Source organism: Palaemon carinicauda, chromosome 1 (assembly GCF_036898095.1).
Source record: "Palaemon carinicauda isolate YSFRI2023 chromosome 1, ASM3689809v2, whole genome shotgun sequence".
In the NCBI taxonomy this organism is placed as follows: domain Eukaryota; kingdom Metazoa; phylum Arthropoda; class Malacostraca; order Decapoda; family Palaemonidae; genus Palaemon; species Palaemon carinicauda.
This window is the reverse complement of record NC_090725.1, coordinates 258809354-258832604: the sequence shown is the minus strand read 5'-3', so window position 1 is coordinate 258832604 and position 23251 is coordinate 258809354. Positions and strand designations below refer to the sequence as shown.

Sequence of the window (23251 nt, the reverse complement as noted above, 5' to 3'; positions counted from 1 at the left end):
ATATTGCCAACTCCCACACTTACAGGTTTTGGGTAGCCAGTGAAGGAGTGAGATAGGGCATTTAGTTTTTATAATAAATTAAATACCATCCTACACTTACCTTTGGTCTAACCTTCATATGGAATTTTTAAAATTATTTTAGCACTGAATTACTTTTATACTGTAGCAGTGTAGAATAAAAAACTTCACCAGAACCCGAAATTGTAATTTTACCAAACCGGCCACTTACATTCACCATTCTATCAGACTATACACCACAGGTCACTATAGGTCCCAAGTAAAAAAAAAAAAAAACCTAAAGTAAAGTTAAAATCAGTACCTGTTGTTATATCGGATGGTGATCAACTGCTTTAAGCTACAATGGAATCATTCTTGCCCTTATCAAAGAATAAAGCACAACTACAGTGTTTCATGATATCCTGGAGAAAAGCAAACTATTCAGACTGCAAACCAATATATCTGGCAGGAGCAGATACTCTTGACAGTGTTCTAATACAATCCAGTGATTGTATCACAATACCAGAGTTAATTTGTGAACATGAGGAGGCAGATAACAGAATTATTTTTCTTTTACATCATCTAGTGACAAACTGAGAAACATGGCACAAATTGGGTCACAAACATTTGTGGTTAAACAAAGGGTCTGGAACTAAAAGAAAGATCCAACCTATTCATAGTCTTGTTCATAACATTAGAAATGATATTGTAATACATAAACCTACAGCACATGTTCTCACTGGAGCAGATATGACATCAAAACTTGGCACCAAGAATTCTCTGATGAAAAGAGCTGGAACTCTCAAACTACATGAAGGTTTTAGATTGTCAGAGTTATCAGAGATGTTTCAGAAGGTAGAATATTTTTTAGTTTGTTTTACAGGCACAAAAGCTGACTGCAATAACTTTAATGAACTTAGAATTGAGTTATATAACACTCACAGCAAAAATCTAAATCTGCAAAAAAAAGGCCCTGCACAACTGTGGCATTACAAGAACATATATAACAGTCATATCGTCAAGCCAATTTGTGGATGACTGCCTCAATGGCAACAAGACCAATACTTGATAATACAGAAATGTATGGATGGACTCAAGGTGATACTAGAAAACTTTATGCCACATTACTTCCAGCAGGAATGCTTACCCGCCCAGCAAGCTTACCAGATCCATGTATTTGTGGCCAGTGAGCCTTTGGAAATATATGCAATTATAAAATAAATGGTATAAAGTGTTGCAGATTTTGTAGATAAAATAAGGTGTAAAAATCTATATTATATTATCATTAACCTCAACACTATTTTTTCAAAATAACTGGAAAGAACTACTGTATATATAACAGCAATATCAATGTACATCATAGACTATTCATTGACTAGAAGTTTAATATTTGAAGGTAGATTGATCATATTCTTTATTTTAATGCTAGGGGGTTGATCCAATTGTTTTATTGTTTTTGCCCCTCACTGAAATATAGACTTTAGCTCTTTATCTAAGAATAAATGCTTTAGATCTCTAATTTTTTTTGTACATCTATAAATAATGCTTCATTTAATTTTAAATTCTTTTTAAGGGCTTTTGTGGATCTGTTATAACAACAGAAGATGAAGAAAGACAACGTTAGATGGAACATTTTAGTGAGATTATGAATAGAAGATACGATGGGAATAATTTGATTGATATACCTGAAGTTGATGACCTTGATGTGCCCATGAAGGGATTCAGTGTGTTTGAAGTCGAAGCTAGCATTAAAAAATTCAAGAGATGGAAAGCTCCTTGATACGATGGAATAACTGATGAGATGATATTGGCTGAAAATTAAGTGACCCCCAGAATACTTACAAGATTATTTTGAAGAATGTGGCATGAAGAGGCAAAACTTGATGAATGGGAGTTAGGTGTGTTGGTGAAAAGGGCAAAAAAAGGAGACCTGACTGATTGCAATAATTACAGAAGCATCACACTTATGTGAGACATCACACCTATGTCAGTTGTTATGAAAATATATAGTATGCTTATCCTAAAGAGACTGGAGAGAAAGACTGATGAATAGCTGAGAGATGAACTAGAAGGATTTAGAAAAGGTAAGTTATACTAGTCAAATTTTCATTTTGACACATGATGTACAGCAATGCGTAAAATATAGAAATCCACTTTTGATGGCATTTGAGGATTATAAAAAAAGCCTTTGATAAGTGTGCACCAGCCATTTTTGTGGAGAGTCCGGAGCTATTATAGAATTCCTCTTAAATATGTGAATTTGATTAAGTCTGTTCATGAGCATAGCAAGTGCAAAATTAATGTTAATGGAGTCCTATCAAATGAATTTCCAAAGAACTGCGGAGTACTACAAGGGAATGTGTTGTCACCAATGTTGTTTATCATCCTCATGGATTTTGTAATGCATAGAACAGTCACAGATGGTGGAGAAGAATTGGACTGGATTGGTAATAGGAAATTAGCAGACCTAGAGTATGCTGATGACGCCGTCCTTATTAGCTTAACACCACAGGATCTGCAATGCTTGCTCACCAGAATGCATGAAATATCACAAGAAGTTGGGTTTAAAATACAAGAAAGACAGATGATTAGAACGGAGTATGCAATGGAAGGTGAAATATCATTGGAAGGAGAAAGGATTAATGAGGTAGAATCATTTAAGTATTTAGGAACTATGATCTCCAATACAGGGTCTTTAGAATTAGAGTTTGTTGAAAGATTAAAACAAGAAAATCAGACAATGGCCTGGGTAAGTAAAATTTTGAAATCAAATCGCCTGAAATTACATATAAAAACCAGACTATAGATCAGTTAAGTGAAATCGGTGTTACTGTATGGACATGAGTCGTGGTATGATAATGAAACAATCTCCAATAGATTTAGTAGATTTGAGAACAAAGCCATCAGAAGGATATTAGGAGTTAAATGAAACTATAAGAAAGATCATTCGAGTGCCATATGTGGATGAGATTATGGTGAGGGGTAGATGGAGATGGTTTGGGCATGATCTTTGCACTCCCCAAGAGAGATTAGTTCACTAAACGTTTAGCTGGGCTCCACAAGGTACTAGAAGAGATGAAAGACCCAGACCTACATAGATGAGGACTATGAAGAGGAGATGGAGATGATGAATAGAGAAGTATAGAGTTAGAAGATCAAGATAGAGACAACTGGCGAAATCTGACAGAGGCCCTTTGCATCAATAGGCGTAGGAGATGATGATGATGATGATGCTCACCAAATGCAAGTATTTGTACGTAGTTTATTACAAATTAGAATATCGTCACACCTTTGGGAACACATAAACGCCATTATTTGACACACAAGAATTATGACACCAATTAATTCAGTTTCAGTACCTTTGAATTAACTAAAAACCATTAAGTAACTTAGGGCATCTTACAGTGCAAACCCCCCCCCCCCCCCCCCCGAGCTTCTCTACTACACATTACAGGCTACATTGTTTCTACGCAATCCACTAATTGTACTGTAGGTCTTATTACAGTAATTGTATAATAAAGTACTTTACAAATTATTTCTACATCCATTCCTCAATAAACTCCTAAATCATCTATAACACTAAATACACTATTTTACAATTTCATTCTATTCTCTTCACAATATCAAATAATTAAAATTAAATTTTTCACTTCTATAAAGTTTAATGTTATATAAAATTCAGTTATAATTTATTTCAATTTTAAAAGATTTGAGAGAGAGAGAGAGAGAGAGAGAGAGAGAGAGAGAGAGAGAGAGAGAGAGAGAGAGAGAGAGAGAGAGAGAGAGAGAGAGAGAGAGAGAGAGAGAGAGAGAGAGAGAGAGAGAGAGAGAGAGAGAATTCAAGGATTTTGGATGTCTCAAAGACTTTTTAGTCCATCCGGGGAGACTCCATTTGCTTTTTGGTAGAGTGATGTGGTTTGCACATTTAGTGTGTGTTTATGATCTCGTCTAACTTATTCTTGAACTCGTTTACCGTGTTACTGTTTACTATATCTCCTGGAAGTCTGTTCCATGTACTTGCTATTTTGTATGTAAAGAAATTACCACATTAAGTGATGGTGTATATTTTCAGTTGAGTTTACATCTATTACCTCTGGACTGATTTGTGCTAAGCGTGAACAGATTGTTGTAATCGACATTTGTTATTCCTTTAAGAATTTTGAATGTCTCTATTAACTGTCTCCTTAGTCGTCGAGTTTGTAGATCAAATAAGTTCAAACATTCCATCCTCCGTCTATATTCAAATTGCCTTAGTGTTGAAGATAGTTTTGTGGCCCTAGCTTGTACTGCTTCCAGTCCATCTATATCTTTCTGAATACTTGGAGCCCAGAATTGGACTCCCTATTCTAGATGGGGTCTTACTAATGACGTGTCCCGCTGAAGTACTATGCTTTTGTTTCTGTATTTGCATTGGCTATTTATGTAACCTAATAGTTTTTGTGCTTTCTTTTCAGCTTTTATGATCTGTTTGGTGACCTACAAATCCTTGCTAATAATAATCCCGAGATCTTCCTCTTGGTTCGCACTTTCTATTTCCTTACCCAGCAATGAGTAATCTGTTTGTGGGTTACTATAACCTATGTGCAAAACTGCCTTTCCCACAGTTGAAAGGCATTTGCCATTCTGCGGTCCTTTCACCTAACTTAATTAGATCCTCTCTTAAGGCTTCTACATCTTCCAAGTTCGCTGCATTTATGCCCAGTTTAGTATCGTCGGCAAATATGGCTATTCTACTTGTTAATCATAAATCTATGTCACTAATGTAAATCAGAAATAGTAATGGGCCAAGGGCAGATCCTTGAGGTACTCCGCTTCTAACAGCTGCCCACTCTGAAACTTCTCCATTTGTTACAACTTTCTGTTTTCTGTTTGTCAGCCAACCTACGATCCATTCTCCTGGCTCGTCAATGATGCCTAGTGCTCTAATTTTGACCATTAATTCTTTTATGAGGACTTTTGTCAAAAGCCTTTTGAAAGTCTAGGTATATGATGTCTATTGCCCTGCTTTTGTCATAAATTTTAAAGAGGTCGTGGAAAAATTCCAACAGATTTGTCTCACAGGATCTCTTTTGTCTAAAACCATGCTGGCTGTCTATCAGAAGATTGTTTTCCTCTAAATGTTCTACTAATGAATCTACTATAATTGATTAAAAAAATTGGCAAAGCACTGAAGGTAGACACACAGGTCTGTAGTTGCCAGGTTCTTCTTTTGGTCCTTTCTTGTAGATTGGAGGAACATTGCATAGTTTCCATCCTCATGGTGCCTTTCTTTCATGGGTTGTCTTTCGGAACATTTTGTAAACGTGTGGAGTTATCCTTTCTTCTAGTTCTATAATCTCTCTTGGATGAATATCATCTGAACCTGGTACCTTAGACTTACCGAGTCTCTTTATTTACTTTTTGACATTGTAAAGGTGATTTTTTTCAGTGGTTGTGTCCCTTCGTATTTGATAGTTGGTTAGGGGAGGGTCAGTGATTCTTCCCTAGTGAATATGGTTGTGAAATATGCATTCATCAGTTCGGTTTTTACCAAATAATTTGTTATAAGATTACAATCACAGTCTCTTAATTGGGTAATTTTGTTTTTTGTTGGTTTTCTACTGTTACATATGAAAAAAAAAATTTTCGGGTTTTCTTTATTAGCTGAAGCCACTCTTTTCTCTTCATTTATCTTGACATTTCTATCTATCGAGATTTCTGCTCAACTTTTTGTGCTCGGAAATTTCACGAATTGAATGGTGGACTCATTGACTTATGTTTCCTGCCTCTGCTTCTTATTGCATCGGCTATTTCTCATTTGGGTTGTGGAGTTCCATTTGATAATTCTTCAATGGGGTATAGATGTCACCCCTTTTTTCTTCATATATTTTTACAAAGACGCCCCATTGTGTATCTATGTTCCCTGTTTTGTCATATTCTAAATTATTGGTGTATTATTTCAGTTGCATTCACTTACCCTGTCTGTAGTCTAGCTCTTTCATAATTTTCCTTTTTTTTTATGAGGAATATTTACCTGGAACCTAACAATTCTGTGGTCACTTTTACAAATATTTCCCCCTACTGAGACACTGAATACTAAATTTTCTTCTGTTGTTAGCACAATATCTGATATGTTGTTTGTCCTAGTTGTTTTATCGACCCACTGCTGGAAGAATTCATTGTTGACAAATTCTAGTAGTCTGTGTCCCTCCGTGCATGATATAGAATTCATAGTGTCCCAGTTTACTGCTCCATTGAAGTCTCCCATTACGACAGCTAGCTTATTATTCATTTCTTTTCAAACTTGTCTGTACAGCTTTTCATCCTGTTCTTGAAATTAATGTGATGGTCTGTATATTACTAGTATGGACATCTCTTCTCCTATGGTGTTAATATTTGCACCTATCACTTCATATTCGGTTTCTAATTTAATTTCTAATGGGTTTAGGTGATTTTTGACATAGAGCATTACCCCTTCACCTTTAAGGATCTTCTTGAAAACTGAAAAACCTGGGATTTTGTATTCTCTAACAAAATACTTTGTTTTTCCTTGAATCCAGGTCTCGGTAATACCAATGACATCTAGTTCCATACTATATATATGTATAAACCTCTTTTAATAATCTTTATTATTAGAATTTCTGTGCGGAGGGTTTATCACCAAATCATTTAAATATGATAACGATAAAATTATCATGTTTATTTGTTTGTTTTTCATTACTGTGTTTTGCTAGTGGAAGGTTAGGAAACAGCGCAAAGGTCAGGTGTAGCAAAGTGCAGGCCATTTGAAAATGTCACACTACGTGCAGCAGTTCTAACCGTGAGAAATCTAAACTTTATCTAAATTATTTCGCGGATCTCTGTATCATGAACGGAGGGCCGACTAATCTATTCTATGATGTAACTAAACTTTTTTTATTGTTTACACTACATATAGGACTTAAAGAGTGTATTTGATTAATTGACTCATACATACAAGTGAGATATTAATCCCGACTTTTACCTGGTAAGAGAAAATGTGTGATGAACTAGAGGTCGAGCTTATAAGACAAAAGCGCACATAGCCAAGCAAACATGCGGCAATAAAACGGATTTTGAGCGAAGCGAAAAATCTATTTTGGGTGAGATGGCCATGTCGTCCTGATGGAAGTTCCTATAAGTAGCTTCCTAAGGGATATATGTACTACAGTGATATTCCCTGAGAATTTTACCTTTAGGTATCCAGAATTCTAACTCCTGGCACGAATATCCTTAAATTTCTTTCAAGGATATCGCATAATATCAGAAGACGTATTCTTGACACGCCACATAGCAATCTGCACCCCTAATAGCATTTACGCTTCGAGGGGGAAGTGGCAGAATAGAAGGGGAGCCGTATCAAGGTTACCCTAGTTCTCATACCATTGAGTATCACAACAGCGCCATATCCAAGATGGCGAACATTCCTTATTTTGTAGCAAATTCGCTCGGTGGTGTTCCCTGTTGATCTGACATTTTCGATTGATTTTCACGGATTTTTATTATGCATTCTCCAGCTTCTTTTGCTTCTGAGAAGTTGAGTATTGAATCTTTACAATATGTGGTTTTTAGTTCCTGTCTCACAGTGAAATTAGAGTAATTTATTGTGATTAGGAGCTAGGCCAGTTACCGGAGGCGCCATGGGCGCTGTGGTTCGTTGAGTGTGTTATTTAGTTAGTAGAACGACATTCCCGGTTTTTAAAATAGCATTAATAAATTATTTATAAAGCTATTTGGGCATTTTTATAATTGTAAAGATATTCATATGCATAATTTTTCCTTTTCCTGCGTCGATCATATATGTCAGAGTTTCGGTGATTTAGGTAACCGAGATCTCGCCTTGCCTAGGTAACCTAACCTAGGCAACATATACTTTCGACATTTCCCCCGGTTACCCTCGTGTATTGGTTATCAATTCATTGGAGATAGATATCTGGAATTATTATATAACCGATACTCGTCTCTATTAGAGATTTAAGGGAATCCCTCTTCCCTCTGAGTGTATCCTTTGGCTACAACCCTAATGGGTCGGCCTTGAATTTTTAATTCAGGCATGACTAACCTAGGGTTTTTCTGTCTCGTCCCTTAACTGCAGATGGCAAGTTTTGGGATTTGGTCAGAAACTCAGAGTATTTAGTCTTGTGTCGGCAGTCGGCCGGCAGGGTGAATAGTCATTCCCCTGCCGGCTAAGCTTCCGGCATACGAGGCTAGCCCTCCCTTGGCTACACCTGAAGTGGTTGTATGATGCCGCCATCTTCTCCCTGTGGCCTAGTAGACTAGTCCTTTACTCGTTGACCCTTGGCTGAAGTGTAGTATCTTCTTAGGCCTAGGATGGCGTGGCACTGGAACTCTGTTTCTCCCTTGTTGAGAGGAGGTGGCACTGCTGCCATCCCCTTAACTGTATTGGCACACCCTAGGCTGGAGAATTCTCCTGCCGCCTGGGATGGCGCCAATACTGAAACAGAGTTTCTTCAAGGTGTTTAGGTCTGGCAAAATTGCCGGCTCCTACCACACCTCATATAGGACCCTTTTCCCTCCCCGTTTGTTCTTTTATGATACTGGTGTCCTGCAACCTTACCAATGCCAGTGGGTTTCCGGTGCTGGCCAGACTCCCTCCCCACTTCCGTTGTCCGGCTGCCAACGGCTATGACAGCTGCATGCAGCCATGACAACTGCCGGCGGCCAAATTGGATGCCGGCGACTATGTGTCTTTCATCTGTCGGCAGCTATGACAGCTGCCGGCGGCGATGCATACTGCTAGTAGCCATGCCAATTGTCGGCAGCCATGACGGCTGTCGGCGGCTGCCGGCAACCATGATGGCTGGGAATGGGAAGTCCCTTCTGTCTCTAGGGTTCTTCAGTTCTCCTTTGAACTGCTAGCCACAAGTTCTATTGCCGGATACCGCCGGCCAGACCGGCACAGATAGGTGCTGACTCAGCCGGCACCATGCCGACTGTACTAGTACTGCCGGAGGCTAGCCTGCCGGCAGTGTGTTGGCGGGACCTTGCCGGCAATAGTACTGTGGCTAGATGGAAGCCTGAATGTTACATTCTCCCCTCCCATTTGAACATTATTTCTGGAGAAAGGCAGTAAAATTAGACTTTACATCCTTAATTACTGCATACATACAGAGTAATAGGTAGCCTTCACTCCATGCTATCTATCTCTCTTTTAGCTATCATACTGGATGTGCCGGCAAGAACTAGCTATGCCGGCTGATCTACAGTATATGTTTATACAGGTAGTCAGTATATTTTCAGTATAGGATATACTGCAGATAGAAAACTACTTTATATATTATACTAGTAGTTATTTCCAATATATCTCTGGTATCCCTACCCAGGTATTTGCTGAGCCAAATCCTAAACAAATCAATTCAAAATGAAAAAAAAATTGGCCTAAGGGAAGGCTACTATTGTCACTCCATCCACCTAATAAAAGAGTTAAAAGGGTTTATGACATCAAAAGGGGTGATATGATATCAAGACTACAATCACGGCAAATATGTAATAAGTGGCTTCTGAGCTTATACTAAAGAAGCAAAGATGTTAAACTCTTAAGCATTACCATCACCATTGCCTCTATATGCCAGTAACCTAGCCTTCTCCAGATTACCCCTGAGCTAAGCTTTCTTTATACTTTAAACTTTAATCTATCATAAATCATACTTCCCAGAGGAAAAGTGAGGCCTACACACTTCTCACAAGAACCTCTTGTTTCTAGGCATTAGAAATAATGAGAAAGTTGTTTATGACCACCCAAAAACTATTCTTAATAATCTGAACCTAACATCATGCTAATAAATCTGGAGAAGACATACTAAAAACCCTAAAATCAGTATAAAAACAGACAAATGCCTGACATCTGGAGCGGGGGAGCAGACGTTGTTGCTGTTCCATGTCCACTTTAGAAACTATCTGCTATTAGACGATGGTCTCAATGCTTCGCTAGAGACATTGGTGTATTAGAAAGAAAGAAAATGGGAAAATTTCTTAATTTTAGGGATTAACATCCACAACCCATGCTTCTGGAGACAAAGTCAATATGAACACCAGGAGGGGTACATAGATATAATCATTATCTCTAAAGCTTCTCCCAACCTTACTTATCACATTCACTTTTGAAATCCACATACCACTTCTATTATGGAGAGTTAGCTCAGCAAAACTTTATACATTCAAACATTGACCTTAATTAACTCGCCCATTATCTGAAAAAAATTATGTAACATTTGGGGAACCTTTTCTGTGACTCACACGTTCTTATACTACCATCATTTGATATATTTACTCCGTAATGCTTATCCTGTATAACCTTTTTTTTCCATTCTTGAACTCATATAAATATTCACTGTCATAGTCTTCCTCTTGCACATATTTAGAAGTCTCAACTTTTTCCTTTCGGAAACACATTTAAATTCCTCCACCGGTCTCTGCTGTTTCTCTTACCTAAATAAAATCTGCTCTGCAGTACCTGTAAATATCAGCCATTCCACAATTCATTAACGACATATTTTCAATTTTGCACCCACAATGATCTACTTTTCTCTGAATTCTGTTATAATTTCATAAATTTAGTTACTAAACTTCAATCATAACAGACCATTATTCTACTTTCAATATTACATCAAACAGGTCACGATGCCAGTGTAACAAATTCTAACTCGACCTTCACTTAGCATAAAAATTATTAACAAGCCATATCTTTATTACAGAACTAATTTGTGCATGGAAAAAAGGTAAATTGGGAGCATATGACCTTAAAAACTGAATAATTATGGAGTTTGGGTTGTATAATCTGGACCAGGGACTGTGGAGGGCATTCACTGTAGTCATGGTAAACTATGAAATTAATCTTAATTATAAAATGACAAATGCATAGCCTACAGACAAGCACATAAAAATATAATAAATCTTTACATGTCATTATTTTAGATAATTAAAAAAATTAAGATTAATGTATTTATAAACTGACCTCTGTAGTGACTGTTGATTTATACTGGCTTGAATTGAAGTCTCTCACAGAACAAGAAACAATATTGCTCTGCTTAATTTCATTTTCAAACAAGAGGGCCTCCTTGAAGCTTAAATCAGCAATTTTGGTAAAATTGTAGTCGTACACTTTACAGAAATCTCGTTTGTCTGCATCATCCCTAAGTGAAAATAGAGTATCATTAGTTGCGAGATAAAATTTTAAAAATATTATTTCATCGGGCAAATATTTAAATATGACTGTTCATTACCATTGCCAAAGAAATCAAACAGTATTCGGGACTATTTAAAAAAAAAAAAAAAAAAAAAAGTCATAATATAGGCATACTTCCAATGGGGAATCTTGCACAGTAGTAACTTTATAATTCTGTACTAACTTCAAAGGCACTGCAATACTGATGATATCCTCTGCAGTCCAGTTGGCACTGACTAAAGAATCAACATGACACCAGTAGTCAGGAGTGGCTCCCAAAAACTGGTATGGAAGAGTTTGCAAAGCAGACACAAATGCACCTGAAAAGTTAGGAAGTATGTAATGTAAGGTTTAACAGGTTATTTTATACATGTGAACTGAAATTAAAAACTATATATTGACCAACAAAAAGAGAATAATTTATAGATATTAATGGAAAAATCCTAAGAATCACATTGAAATAACGCGAGCCTTTACATGTATGTGTATATGTGAACACGATAATCTAGTCCAATGACAAGAAAGAATAGTTCGTCATCCCCATTTACATGGATAGGTTTAGGAGACCAAACTTGAAGAATTTTTTTTTCACTACTCTTCTTATTCACAGTTTATTTTTATGTAGACATTGTTATTGTTCGTGATGTCACGGCAGGGAAAATGTGAGTGATGATTCTTCCTTAAACTAAGTGTCGAGAAAAATCATTACACTGGTTTTGAATACAACGTTAGTACTGCTGACTTATAAGCAGCTTATTTTATCTCTCAATACCTATCCAGGTCTGATTAATTTTAATATGTATACCCATTGCACCAGCTCATTGCTAATTGCTCATTTAAATTATTAATTTTTAGTAAGCCAGAATAGGTTGGATTATTATGTAGCCTATGTATATTCTCTTAGATCAGCAAGATTTCTCTTTGTATTTTGCACAAAATCCTGCCACCTACTCACTCCTTACAACGTTAAATTGCCCTGCCCTAAAGTCCCGATATGGCACGTCAACTGGGTTATTCTACGCACCACGACCCTCACTTGCTTATGGAAGCTGAACTCAGCCTCAGGTGAGCTCACATGACCTAAGGGTCGCCCCATTCGTGCACAAGCAGCTGTTGTGACCGGCTGACCGACCTTGTCAGTCCATTTGCATTGCTCTGGCTCACTCCACTTGGCCCCCACCAAACATATGACATAGCATAAGAGTCTTGGTGTGTCTGTCGGCTGGAGAGAGGGAGGAAGGCGATCCTGGGAAGTATGCCAGCGATACCTAATGTGCCAAGAAGCTATGAAAACCACGGTGTGGGCCAAAAGACGAAAGGTGCAAGCAACAAGCTGTAACAGCCATTTAAGGACATGGGCTGTCTTTCAAGTAAGGAGTGCAGGTACATCACGTGGCCACTCAAAGTTTTCCCCCATTTTAAATTAGCTCAGATTAATTTTTACTTGATTTAGGTTTAACTGGCTTTTACATATTTCGGGCTGAGTGCGTGGGATTTGGTGCAAAAATTTTGTGTATAACTTTTGCTTTAGAGACTAGTACAGTCTCGGGTCAGAAGAACACAACCCCACTTTAATCCTTTATCATTACAAGAGACCTCGAGTCACGCATATTTTATATCCTTTTGATTTTGCCAAGTTGCATTTGTTTTATTTAGTTATGTGCTTGTTTAACTTCTTTTGCTGCTGTTAAAATCTCCGATTTTTCAATGAAAATTTTGTGTAATAAAATAACTAGATTAAGTTAATTACACCCTTTCGTACTACTACTCCCTTTGTTAATTGATTATGTCTAACATGAATATTTAATCTCGGGACAGTATACCCGATATATTGAAAGGAGTAAGTCTAAATACCTTAAGAGTAATAGTGTGTTAGCGAGGGACTTTAATATTCATTCTATGCTTCGAAGATAAAGGTCATTTTTAACCTTTACTTTACTACAATACATCCCTGCTCCTTCTATTGCCATTGTCTCAATAAGTTTATAACGTAAAATTCCTATCCAGCATCTCTCTGGGGTCCCTGGGACAGAGCCAAAACAGAGCCTATGAGTGGGATACCCTTAGACCAGACAAAGCTAAAGAAGGGCATCAAATGACTTTTCTTTTACGTGTGGAGTTTTCAGGTTTTTTTTTTTCCTTTTTTTCTTTTTAATTTTGCATTTAAGAGTGAAGGTATGTGAACTACATCATCAAAGTTATTAAGAGGGTGTTTGTGCTTTGAATGTAGAGCTCCTTTTCCTCCCCTGCTGATCTTTGCGTATATGTTGTAGGGAGACTTACCCGGAACAACAACTTCCCACTCAACAATTAAATGAATATAAATATTCTCCACAAAACTGGTTCTAACAGTTTGATGTTTATCTCCTCTCAATAAAGTCAATTTTAAGGTTCAAACAATATAAGTAATAGTATCGACTGACATATCTTTAATTAGACATATATGATTAGTTTTGATAACTTCACATGAACGACGAAGATTTTCAAAATATTAAGCCCAATTTTAAACATTCATTGTATATATATATATATATATATATATATATATATATATATATATATATATATATATATATATATATGTATATATATATATATAAATACATATATATATATATATATATACACATATACATATATATATACATATATATATATATGTGTGTGTGTATATATATATATATATATATATATATATATATATATATATATATATATATATATATATCATCCTCATCCTCAGATACTAGTCCATTGTAGGAAAAAGGCCTTAGACATGTCTTTCCACCCAATTCTTTCTATGCCTGTTTATATCCGCCAATTTCCTTAGCTTGTCAATCTATCGACCCTTCTTCCTTCTACTTCTTTTGCAATCTCTAGGGACCCATTCTGTTATCATTAATGTTTGTGAAGAATTTTCTTCACTACTCTTCTTTTCCTTTGGATTTTGGTCTCACGCCCTCTAATATAGCAGGTACCCTTGAAATTTTCGTTTCCAAACTTGACGTTTTCTTCTACCGAGGTACGGAATGTTTGCGCTTAACTGAACGTTGTTGACAATACACCATGTTCACTGCGTAAAAATCCGCTGCCTACCATTGGTTCTTTTCTTAAACGTGCCCCTAGATGAATTATTGCACTAGTTTTTAATATCATTTCAGTATTGCTGATTTATAAGCAGGTTGTATCTCTCGGTACCAGTCAGGTGTGATTCATTTAAGGATTTTATGCCAACCGCACCATCTCTTTGCTAATTACTCATTTAAATTATTAATATTCAATAAGCCAGAATAGGTAAAATTACTATGTATATATGTCCACTTAGAGTTGCAAGATTTCTCTTTGTATATCCAAATCCTCCCTCCCTGAAAGTCCCGATTTGGCTCCTCAACAAACCAAGACTCGCCTGTCGGAAGCTGACCCACGAGACCATGCGACCTCAGATTCGGCCCATTCGTTAGCGAGATGCCATTGTGACCGCACCGGTCAACCTGCATCCCTCTGGCTCACCCTACCTCCCCCACCAAGCAGAGGAGGATAGAGGAGTTCTGGTGACCTGTCAGCTGGAGAGAGGAAAGACGAACCTGGGAACTGTGCCAGCGATCCCAATATATCAAGAAGCGAGGAACAGAGAGGTGAGCCAGTCAGTTAAGAGTGCAAAAAAGCTTTAACGGCCACTTTGTGGGCTAGGGTTACTTCACCAAGTACTTAAGTGAGGAGTGCACGTAATTTACAAAGTGATCACTGAAATTCCCCCATATTTAGATTAGCTTTGCGTTTTTCGTTATTTGGTCCCCTGTTACCCCCAATGGACGTACTGGTATGTTTCACAAAACTCATCCTTTACCCCCCTGGACGTACCGGTACGTCCTTGCAAAAAACTGCTATTTACTTTTTTTACATATTTTTTATAACTTTATGAGAAACTTCGGGCACTTTCCAAAATAATGAGACCAACCTGACCTCCCTATGACGAAAATTAAGGCTGTTAGTGCAATTTAAAGAAAACATATTGCAAAATGTGCTTGAAAAAGAAAACGCCTGGGGGTTAAGGGTTGGAAAGTTCCAAATAGCTTGGGGGTAAAAGGGCTGGCTTTTTACATAATTCGGGAGGGGTGCGTGGGATTTTGTGTATAAACCGTGTATAATTTTTTGCTTTTAGAGACTAGTCCAGTCTCGGGTTACAGGACCACGTGTCCAATCCCATTTTAATCATTTGCCATTGAAAAAGACCTCGATTCTAGAGCAAGAATATTTTGATTGCCATTTTGCATTTCTTGGATTAATTTTCATTATTTGCTTTCAATTTTTGCCAATGTCCGATTTAACATTGTAATATTTGTATAATAAAGTACTTAGATTAGATTTTACACATTTGTATTTCATCTCCCTTTACATGATTGATTATATTTGTAATATAAATATTTAATCTGGGGATAACATATCCAAGATATTGAAAGGAATAAGTTAATCAAAATAACTTAAAGGTATTAGTGAATTAGCGAGTGACTTGGTATTAATTCTCAGTGCTTGAAGGTAAAGATCCTTATTTCAACTTTACTTCAATACATCCCTGCCCCCATCCGTTGCTATTGTCGCCATTCATAATGAAAAATTCCCGTCCAGCATCTCACTGGGGCCCCTCGGACGGCACCGATACAGAGCCTTAGAGTGGGACATTTGTAGAATTGTCAAGAGCTAAAGTAGGCCATCAAATTACTTTTTTTTACGTGAGGAGTTTTTAGGACTCTAGACAGAGAACACTTTTATTATTTAGAGTGAAGGTTTGTGAACTGCATCACCAAAGTTATTACTGGGGTGTTTGTGCCCTTTGCATGTTTAATGCTCCTATCCTCCTCTGTTGATCTTTGGTGCATGTTGTAGGGAGACATTCCCAGAACAACAAGTTCCTCCTCAACAAAAAAAAAAAAAAATAATTCTCCACAATGTTCATCTTTTATGTCGTTCTCATTATATGTCCTGCCCATGTCCATTTGTTTTTCTTATATGTTATTTAAATCATCTATTTTAGTTTGCTCTCGTATCCATATTGCTCTTTTTCTGTTTGTTGGTGTTATTCCCATCATGATTCTTTCCATAGCTCTTTGAGTTCCACCTAACCTATGTTTTGCGGCTTTGGTAAGGCTCCAAGTTTTTTATGCATAAGTTATTACTGTTAGGACCATCTTATTAAATACTTTTCTTTTTAGAGAAAGTGGCCTTTTGCTTTTCATAACCTTATTTTGTTTAACAAAAAGCTCTCCATACCATGCTAATCCTTTTCTTAATTTTGGTCTCACGTCTTGGGGAAACACTTACTGTCTGTCTTTAGTACATATATTCGTAGAGAATCTCAAGAGGTTCACCCGTAACCCTTATTTGTTGTCTCTCGGCATTATCATTGAACATTATTTTAGTCTTACTCATATTCATTTTCAATCCTACATCTCTGCTTTCTCTATTCAAATTCCTCTTATCATCTTTTGCAATTCCTCTAAAGAATCACTAAATAAAACCATATCATCTGCAAATCCTAAGATAAGAAATTCCTCTTCAACATTAATTCCTACATTTTCCCGAACAAAATTCTTAAAACTTCTAGACATGCTGTGAATAATTTAGGAGAGATGTGGTCTCCCTGTCTATTTCCTTTCTCAATCAGAATTTGCTCACTATCTTAACATGCTTTTGGATTTGCTGTACTTCCTTTATAGATATCATCAAGTGTTCTAACATAAGATTCATCCATTCCTTGTCTTTGAAGGGCTTTCATTACTGCTGAAGTTTTGACAAAATCTAAAGCTTTCTCATAGTCTATAAATGCCCTACAAAGTGGTTTGTCATATTCTGTTGATTTTTCCATTAGCTGCTTAATTACAGGGATCGGTAAGTTGTTGAATACCTAAATCTAAAACCTGCTTGCTGTCTTGGTTAAATGAAGTCTATCTTTCTATTCGGCCTAATTGGATCTTTGTAAATATTTTATATATTACTGAGAGTAAACTTATTAGGCGATAATTTTTGAGGTCTTTTAAGTCTTTTTTTTTTGGGGGGGGGGGAATTAATATAATGATAAATTTTTTCCAAATTGTAGGTACAGGGGATTCTTGCAGACATTTTGGGCAAAGTTCAAAGTTCTACTACCATGAAATCTCTTCCAACTATTATTAAATCATTTGTTAGGTTATCTTCTCTTGGTGCTTTGACTCTTTTCATGCCTTTTAATGCATGCTTTGCTTCTCCTACTTTTACATTTGGCCCCGACTCAGGTGTTTTTTTATTCTTTCTATTGGCAAGGTTTTCTTATATCACTATTGTATAGCATTGTATAAAAATCCTCAGCAATTTTTATCAGTCCTTCTCTTTTACTGATAATATTTCCATTTTCATTCTTTAAACCAACATTTGTCGGCACCTTATTCCAAGTCTTCTTTTCATCAATTTAATGCTTCCTCCTTTCTTTAGTATTTCCTCAATATATATATATATATATATATATATATATATATATATATATATATATATATATATATATATATATATATATATATATATATATATATATATATATTTGGGCTCAGGCCATGTCGTCCTAAAGGAAGTTCCTTTAGGGTAGCTTCCTAGGGTATATTTGACTACGGTGATATTCCCAGAGAATTTACCTTACGGTATCCAGAATTCTAACTCCTGGAGTGAATATCCCTAAATAAACTTAACCAGGGATATCGCATAATATCAGAGGACGTATTCTTGATACGCCACATAGCAATCTACACACCGAATAGAATTAACACTTTGAGGGGTCAAAGTAGCAAGAAAACAAAAAACGAGAATGAAAGGAGAGCCGTTAATAAGGCACCTCTCCTATCTTGCTTCGAGTGTGTACACAGCGCCGCCGATGGCGCCATCTGCATTTCCTTTTTACGTAGCTCAACAACTCGGTGTTTTTCCGTGTTTTCTCGTGAATCTTGGAATATTTCAACTTTATGATGCTTTCTCCAGTCTCTTCTGCCTTTAGAAAGTTGAGTATTATCTTTATTATGTATAAATGTAAGCTCTTGGTGTTTTTTAAAATAAATCAATAGTGATATTAACGTTACAAGAGCTGTTGCCTACCAGAGGCGTCCTGGACGCTGTCGCTCGCCATGCATAAGTCATTTAGTTAGCCAGAGCGTCGTTCCCGGCCCTTATGCTTTAATAATTCTAGCTATTTAGCTTTACAATAGGAATTCTTTATATGATGCCGTTAGTATTTCTGTTTCGGCGATTGAGATACTGATCCTAGCCTACGCTAGGCTTCGTAGCCTAGGCGTTTGGCCCTAGTACTTTCATGCATGATATACAGATTTCCGAGTGTTTTATAATTCATTGAAGCTATAGGCAGTTTTATACATATAAGATATTGTTGATATTTTCTTCCAAGATCGTATACGAGAGAGTTTCGGTGATTTAGGTAATCGCTTCTCTTCGCGCCTAGGCTAGTTGCCTATGGAGCCTTAGTATACTTTCGCACACTCCCCGGTTGCTCTTTTCTCCTTGGAGATTAAGCGCAATCCCTTTTCCCTCTGTTTTAAGCCTTAGGCTTAACCCTAGTGGTTTATCTGAATAAACATTTAGATATAACTATATTAGGGTGTTTCTGTTCTTTCCTGTATCCAGAGAATCTGGCTTCAGGAGGGGTCAGGACATTAGAGTATTTAGTCTGGGTCTATTTCTTTCTAGCATAGAGAATGAGATTCCTTTGCTAGGCCAGGAGCAGACATAGGAGGCTTAGCCTCCCTAGACCACATCTGAAGGTTTCTGTACGAGATGATTCCTTCTTCTAGTGATCTAGCAGACTAGTCCAGTAGTGTTGTTCTCGGTTTGAAGGATAAGATTCTTCTCTCCCTTGTGAATAACAACACCAGACTCTGTTTTAGTACTGAGGGAGATGGCAAGTATTGCCGGCCTCCCTCCCATGATAATCCCTAGGCTAGGATGAGCTTTCTTGGTCGTGGGGTGATCTCTTACTAAAGCAAAGTTTGTAGGACCCTCTTCTCCCTTTCCCCCCTATCCTTAGTAATGGCCTAGCTATTACATCTCTTGGCCGTCGTTCTACATTTGTACCTAGTGTAGGTTAAGATGTGGAACTGACTCAGCCCTTTGCCGGCCGGCAAATTCGTGCCGGCCGGCAAAGGCCTAACTTCTGTAGAGTGTTCCCCAGACCTCCCTTGGTCTCACATCCATGTCTGTCAGTAGAGCCAGGAGGCATTGGATAGAAGGAAGCCTGAATTTCACATTCTCCCCTTCCTTATGTTCACTCTTTCTGGATAAAGGGCTGTAAGGCAGTGCCGTCTTATATCCTTACATCCATTCTGTTTCTCTTCTAGTGTTTGTACCCCTAGCCCGACTGCCGGCTTAAGTGGCCGGCAGCCGGGAAGGTGGAAGTTCTCTGGTTCATTTTTACTGCCGGCCGGCATAGGTAGCATACCATTGCCAGCCGGCAACAGAAGCACACCATAAGATCTGCCGGCTGCTACGATTAGCGGCCGGCAGCACGGTGCTAGCGTTTATAGTTGCCGGCCGGCAGTCTCACATCTGAAACAGCGATCTTCCACCCAGTAGTCTAAAGGGTACCTTGGAACTATATTTAGGTACGTGCCGGCCGGCATGTTGTATTATATACAGTAGCCAGTATTTTTACAGTATAGTATATACTGCATGGAGAAAACTATAGTATAGAATATATTGTAACACTAAGTTTTTCCAACATACTTGTGTTGTCTTGTACAGCCTTTTGTGAGACCGCACAGATGAAGAAAGTGAGTTCTTTCTTTATTAATTATCCAGTATATTAAAATTCTTTATATTGGTGTGAGCTACACCTACATTTTCCTCTGGAAATACTTTGATGGTTATTCTAGAATAAGATTAACCAAATAATTTTATTATCAGGAAGGTTACAGCAATTGGCTGGGCAGGAAATACAAGTGTGTCTTTCCTTCTTTCCTTTCTAGCTTAGTTATCTTTAAGCTATATACATATATCTTAACATTAGTTATCCAGTGATATGTTTTTCACTTGATACTCATGGAATTTCTTCTCTTTACAGGAGGACCATCCGAAGTGCGGGAGCATGTTCAGCAACGTCGGCAGTAAGAACTTCTGCGGACATGAGTTGTGCAGGAGGCACGCACCATGTGTAGCCTCCAAAGATGATCTCCGGTATTGGGACCCTCAGGTACGTTCGATTTGTACTAACCTGATTACTGAGGCGTTTGACGCCCCTAAGTCGGCGGAGTTAAGGGATGCAGCTAGGGAAAAGCTTCGAACCTGGGTGAGGGGCTTCCAGAAGAATACTTCCGGCCCCTATCTTCCAAGCGAGAAGATGAGGGCTTACCTTTTCCCCAAGGCATCAGCGGATGCAGTGATTCCCCAGCCTCAAGCGGAGATACCTCTAGTTCAGATTCCGGTGGATTCTGAAGTCTCGGACGCCCTACAAGACATCCAACTGGACGATAGGATGTCTGAGGTGTCTGAGTACACCGAAAAGGACCTTCTGGCAGAAGACCAAGAACAAGAAGAGGAGCTGACCCAGGCTCCGGATACTGAGGAGGAAGAAATCAACGAGGGGTCGGTTACTCTGGTTCAGGCCCCTGAACCTGTTCCCTCAACATCGTCTGCTATCCCAGATGATCTGGGAAGGACTCTTTCTCCCATCGTTGAAATGATTCAACAGATGCAGAAGAAGAATGATGAGAAGGAAGCTGCAAAGAAGTTGGAGATGCGGAGACTTGCAGCATCACATGGGCCCCAGAAGAAGCTTAACGTGAAGGACCTTCCTTTGTGCTCGGATGCCAATCCTTGGAGGTATGCCGAGCACATGCCTATGACAACGGGAAAGATTGTCATTTCGGAGAAGCTGGGCTCAATTCCCTTTGAAGAAGTGGAATTCTGACCCAACAAGGAGTCTTACCCGGACTGCTATGTCCGTCTTAGGAAGGAACCAGCCTCAAAGGAAGAGACGGAGCCGAAGGAGGTCATAGTTTTTTACCATAATAAAGCACAAGCTTTACTATCGACCTCAATGAAAGAGAGGGGCTTCACAAACTCAAAGGTACCTGCTTTGAGTAAGAAGCATCCTTCCTTTGTGGCCTCTCCTACCAGAGCCTTTCCTTTTATGGAGAAGGGAATTAAGGCTGTATTGAAAGCGGTTGAGGCAGGTAAACCATGTCCTTCCTTGGAGGAGTGTAAACCTCTGTCCCTGACCTTACCCATGGACCAGAAAGACTGGAAGGACGTCCATCTTACCTTCTCAGTCGGGAAGTTGGAGGCCGATATTGCCGGACGTCAGTTCGGTGAAGACCTCCCAAAGCTGTCTGATTTTCTCGACAAAAGAGAGACTTACTGCATCGATGTCTTTACAAACGACTCTGGAAACGATGGCAAGTGACCCCAAAGCTCAAGAAATGTTTATGGTAGTGGCCAAAACCCATCTGGCCACAGTAATGAAGGACCTCTACAGTTTCGTCAAAGCTAGGAGAGCTTGTAGAGAGTTCGTGTTCGCCTCGGCTGCGGTGAGGCACGAACCGAGGAAATTAATCTCCTCTCACATATGGGGTAAAGACCTCTTCCCTAGCAAAGTGGTCAAAGGTAGTGGATAAGGCCGCCACAGAAAATAGAAACCTTCTCCAGAAGTGGGGCCTATCTCTTAAAAGAAAGTCTTCCCCGGATGAGGGTCCCCAACCAAAAAGGAAGACTAAGAAGTCTAGGCTACCCTCTCGGCCAGCCAAACCTTACAGGCAGCAACAGCAGCAACTTCTCATGACCGCAGTGCCCCAGATGGTGGCTCAAACCCCGACCACGTACCAGTTGGTACCCCAAGCCGTGACAACACAGTCTCCGGCATTTAACCCAGCATTCAAAAGGCAGTCAACTACCTTTCGCCCAAGAGCTAGAGGAACAGCCAGAGGTTCGTCTAGACGCCCTTTAAGGGGAAGGGGTTCAGGGGAGGATGCGGTCAAGGAGGCAAGGCCTCAGGTCAACAGCAGCAGAAGTGAAACGCTTCCGGTAGGAGGGAGACTTCATCTTTTTCGGGATCGTTGGACCTTCGATCCCTGGGCCCACAGCCTAATCAATAATGGACTGGGTTGGAGCTGGTAAAGCACTCCACCTCCGTTCTCACAATTCTTCCAACACTCTACCCCCGTTCTGGAAGAATATATTCGAGAACTCTTAGAGAAAAGAGTAATCCGAAGGGTAAAGTCCATCAAGTTCCAAGGAAGGCTGTTTTGTGTTCCAAAGAAGGACTCAGAAAAACTCAGAGTCATTCTGGACTTGTCGCCACTCAAGTTCATAGTAAACTACAAGTTCAGGATGCTAACACTCCAACACATAAGGACCTTACTACCCAAACGGGCATTTACCGTCTCCATAGACTTGTCAGACGCCTATTGGCACATTCCAATCAGTCGTCACCTCTCCTCCTACCTAGGGTTCAAGCTACAATGAAGACTCTATGCCTTCAAAGCCATGCCATTCGGGCTAAACATAGCCCCAAGAATCTTCACGAAGCTTGCGAACGCAGCTCTCCAACAATTACGCCTAAAGGGAATCCAAGTAGTGGCCTACCTGGACGACTGGCTGGTGTGGGCAGCATCCAGGACAGAATGCATGCAAGCTTACCAACAGGTGATCCAGTTCCTGGAACATCTAGGTTTCAAGATCAACAGAAAAAAAGTCTCAGCTTTCTCCATCTCAAAAGATTCAGTGGCTGGGAATTCACTGGGACTTACTGTCACACCAACTTTCCATCCCTGTAAAGAAGAGGAAAGAAATAGCAGGTTCTGTCAAGAGACTTCTGAAATCCAAAAGGATATCAAGACGCGAACAGGAGAGAGTGCTGGGCTCTCTCCAGTTTGCCTCAGTAACAGACCCAGTGCTAAGAGCACAGCTAAAGGATGCAACCGGAGTTTGGAGAAAATATGCATCAAACGCGCGAAGAGATCTGATAAGACCAATACCGACTCGTCTACGAACGCTTCTCAAGTCGTGGTCCAAAGCCGAACAACTGAAGAAATCGGTGCTTCTTCA

At 38.8% G+C, this 23251-nt stretch overlaps 1 protein-coding gene across 1 annotated transcript in view; it reads right to left on the bottom strand.

Annotated features, from left to right (window-relative positions):
• The window catches only part of LOC137655522 (organic cation transporter protein-like), a 311982-nt gene that overhangs the window by 207991 nt on the left and 80740 nt on the right, over nt 1-23251 (bottom strand). The window contains exons 3-4 of the mRNA XM_068389423.1: nt 11364-11499; nt 10970-11147 (exon numbers count right to left, since the gene is read on the bottom strand). Of these exons, the coding sequence (XP_068245524.1) occupies nt 10970-11147; nt 11364-11499 (314 nt within the window). The remainder of the gene's footprint in view (nt 1-10969; nt 11148-11363; nt 11500-23251) is intronic.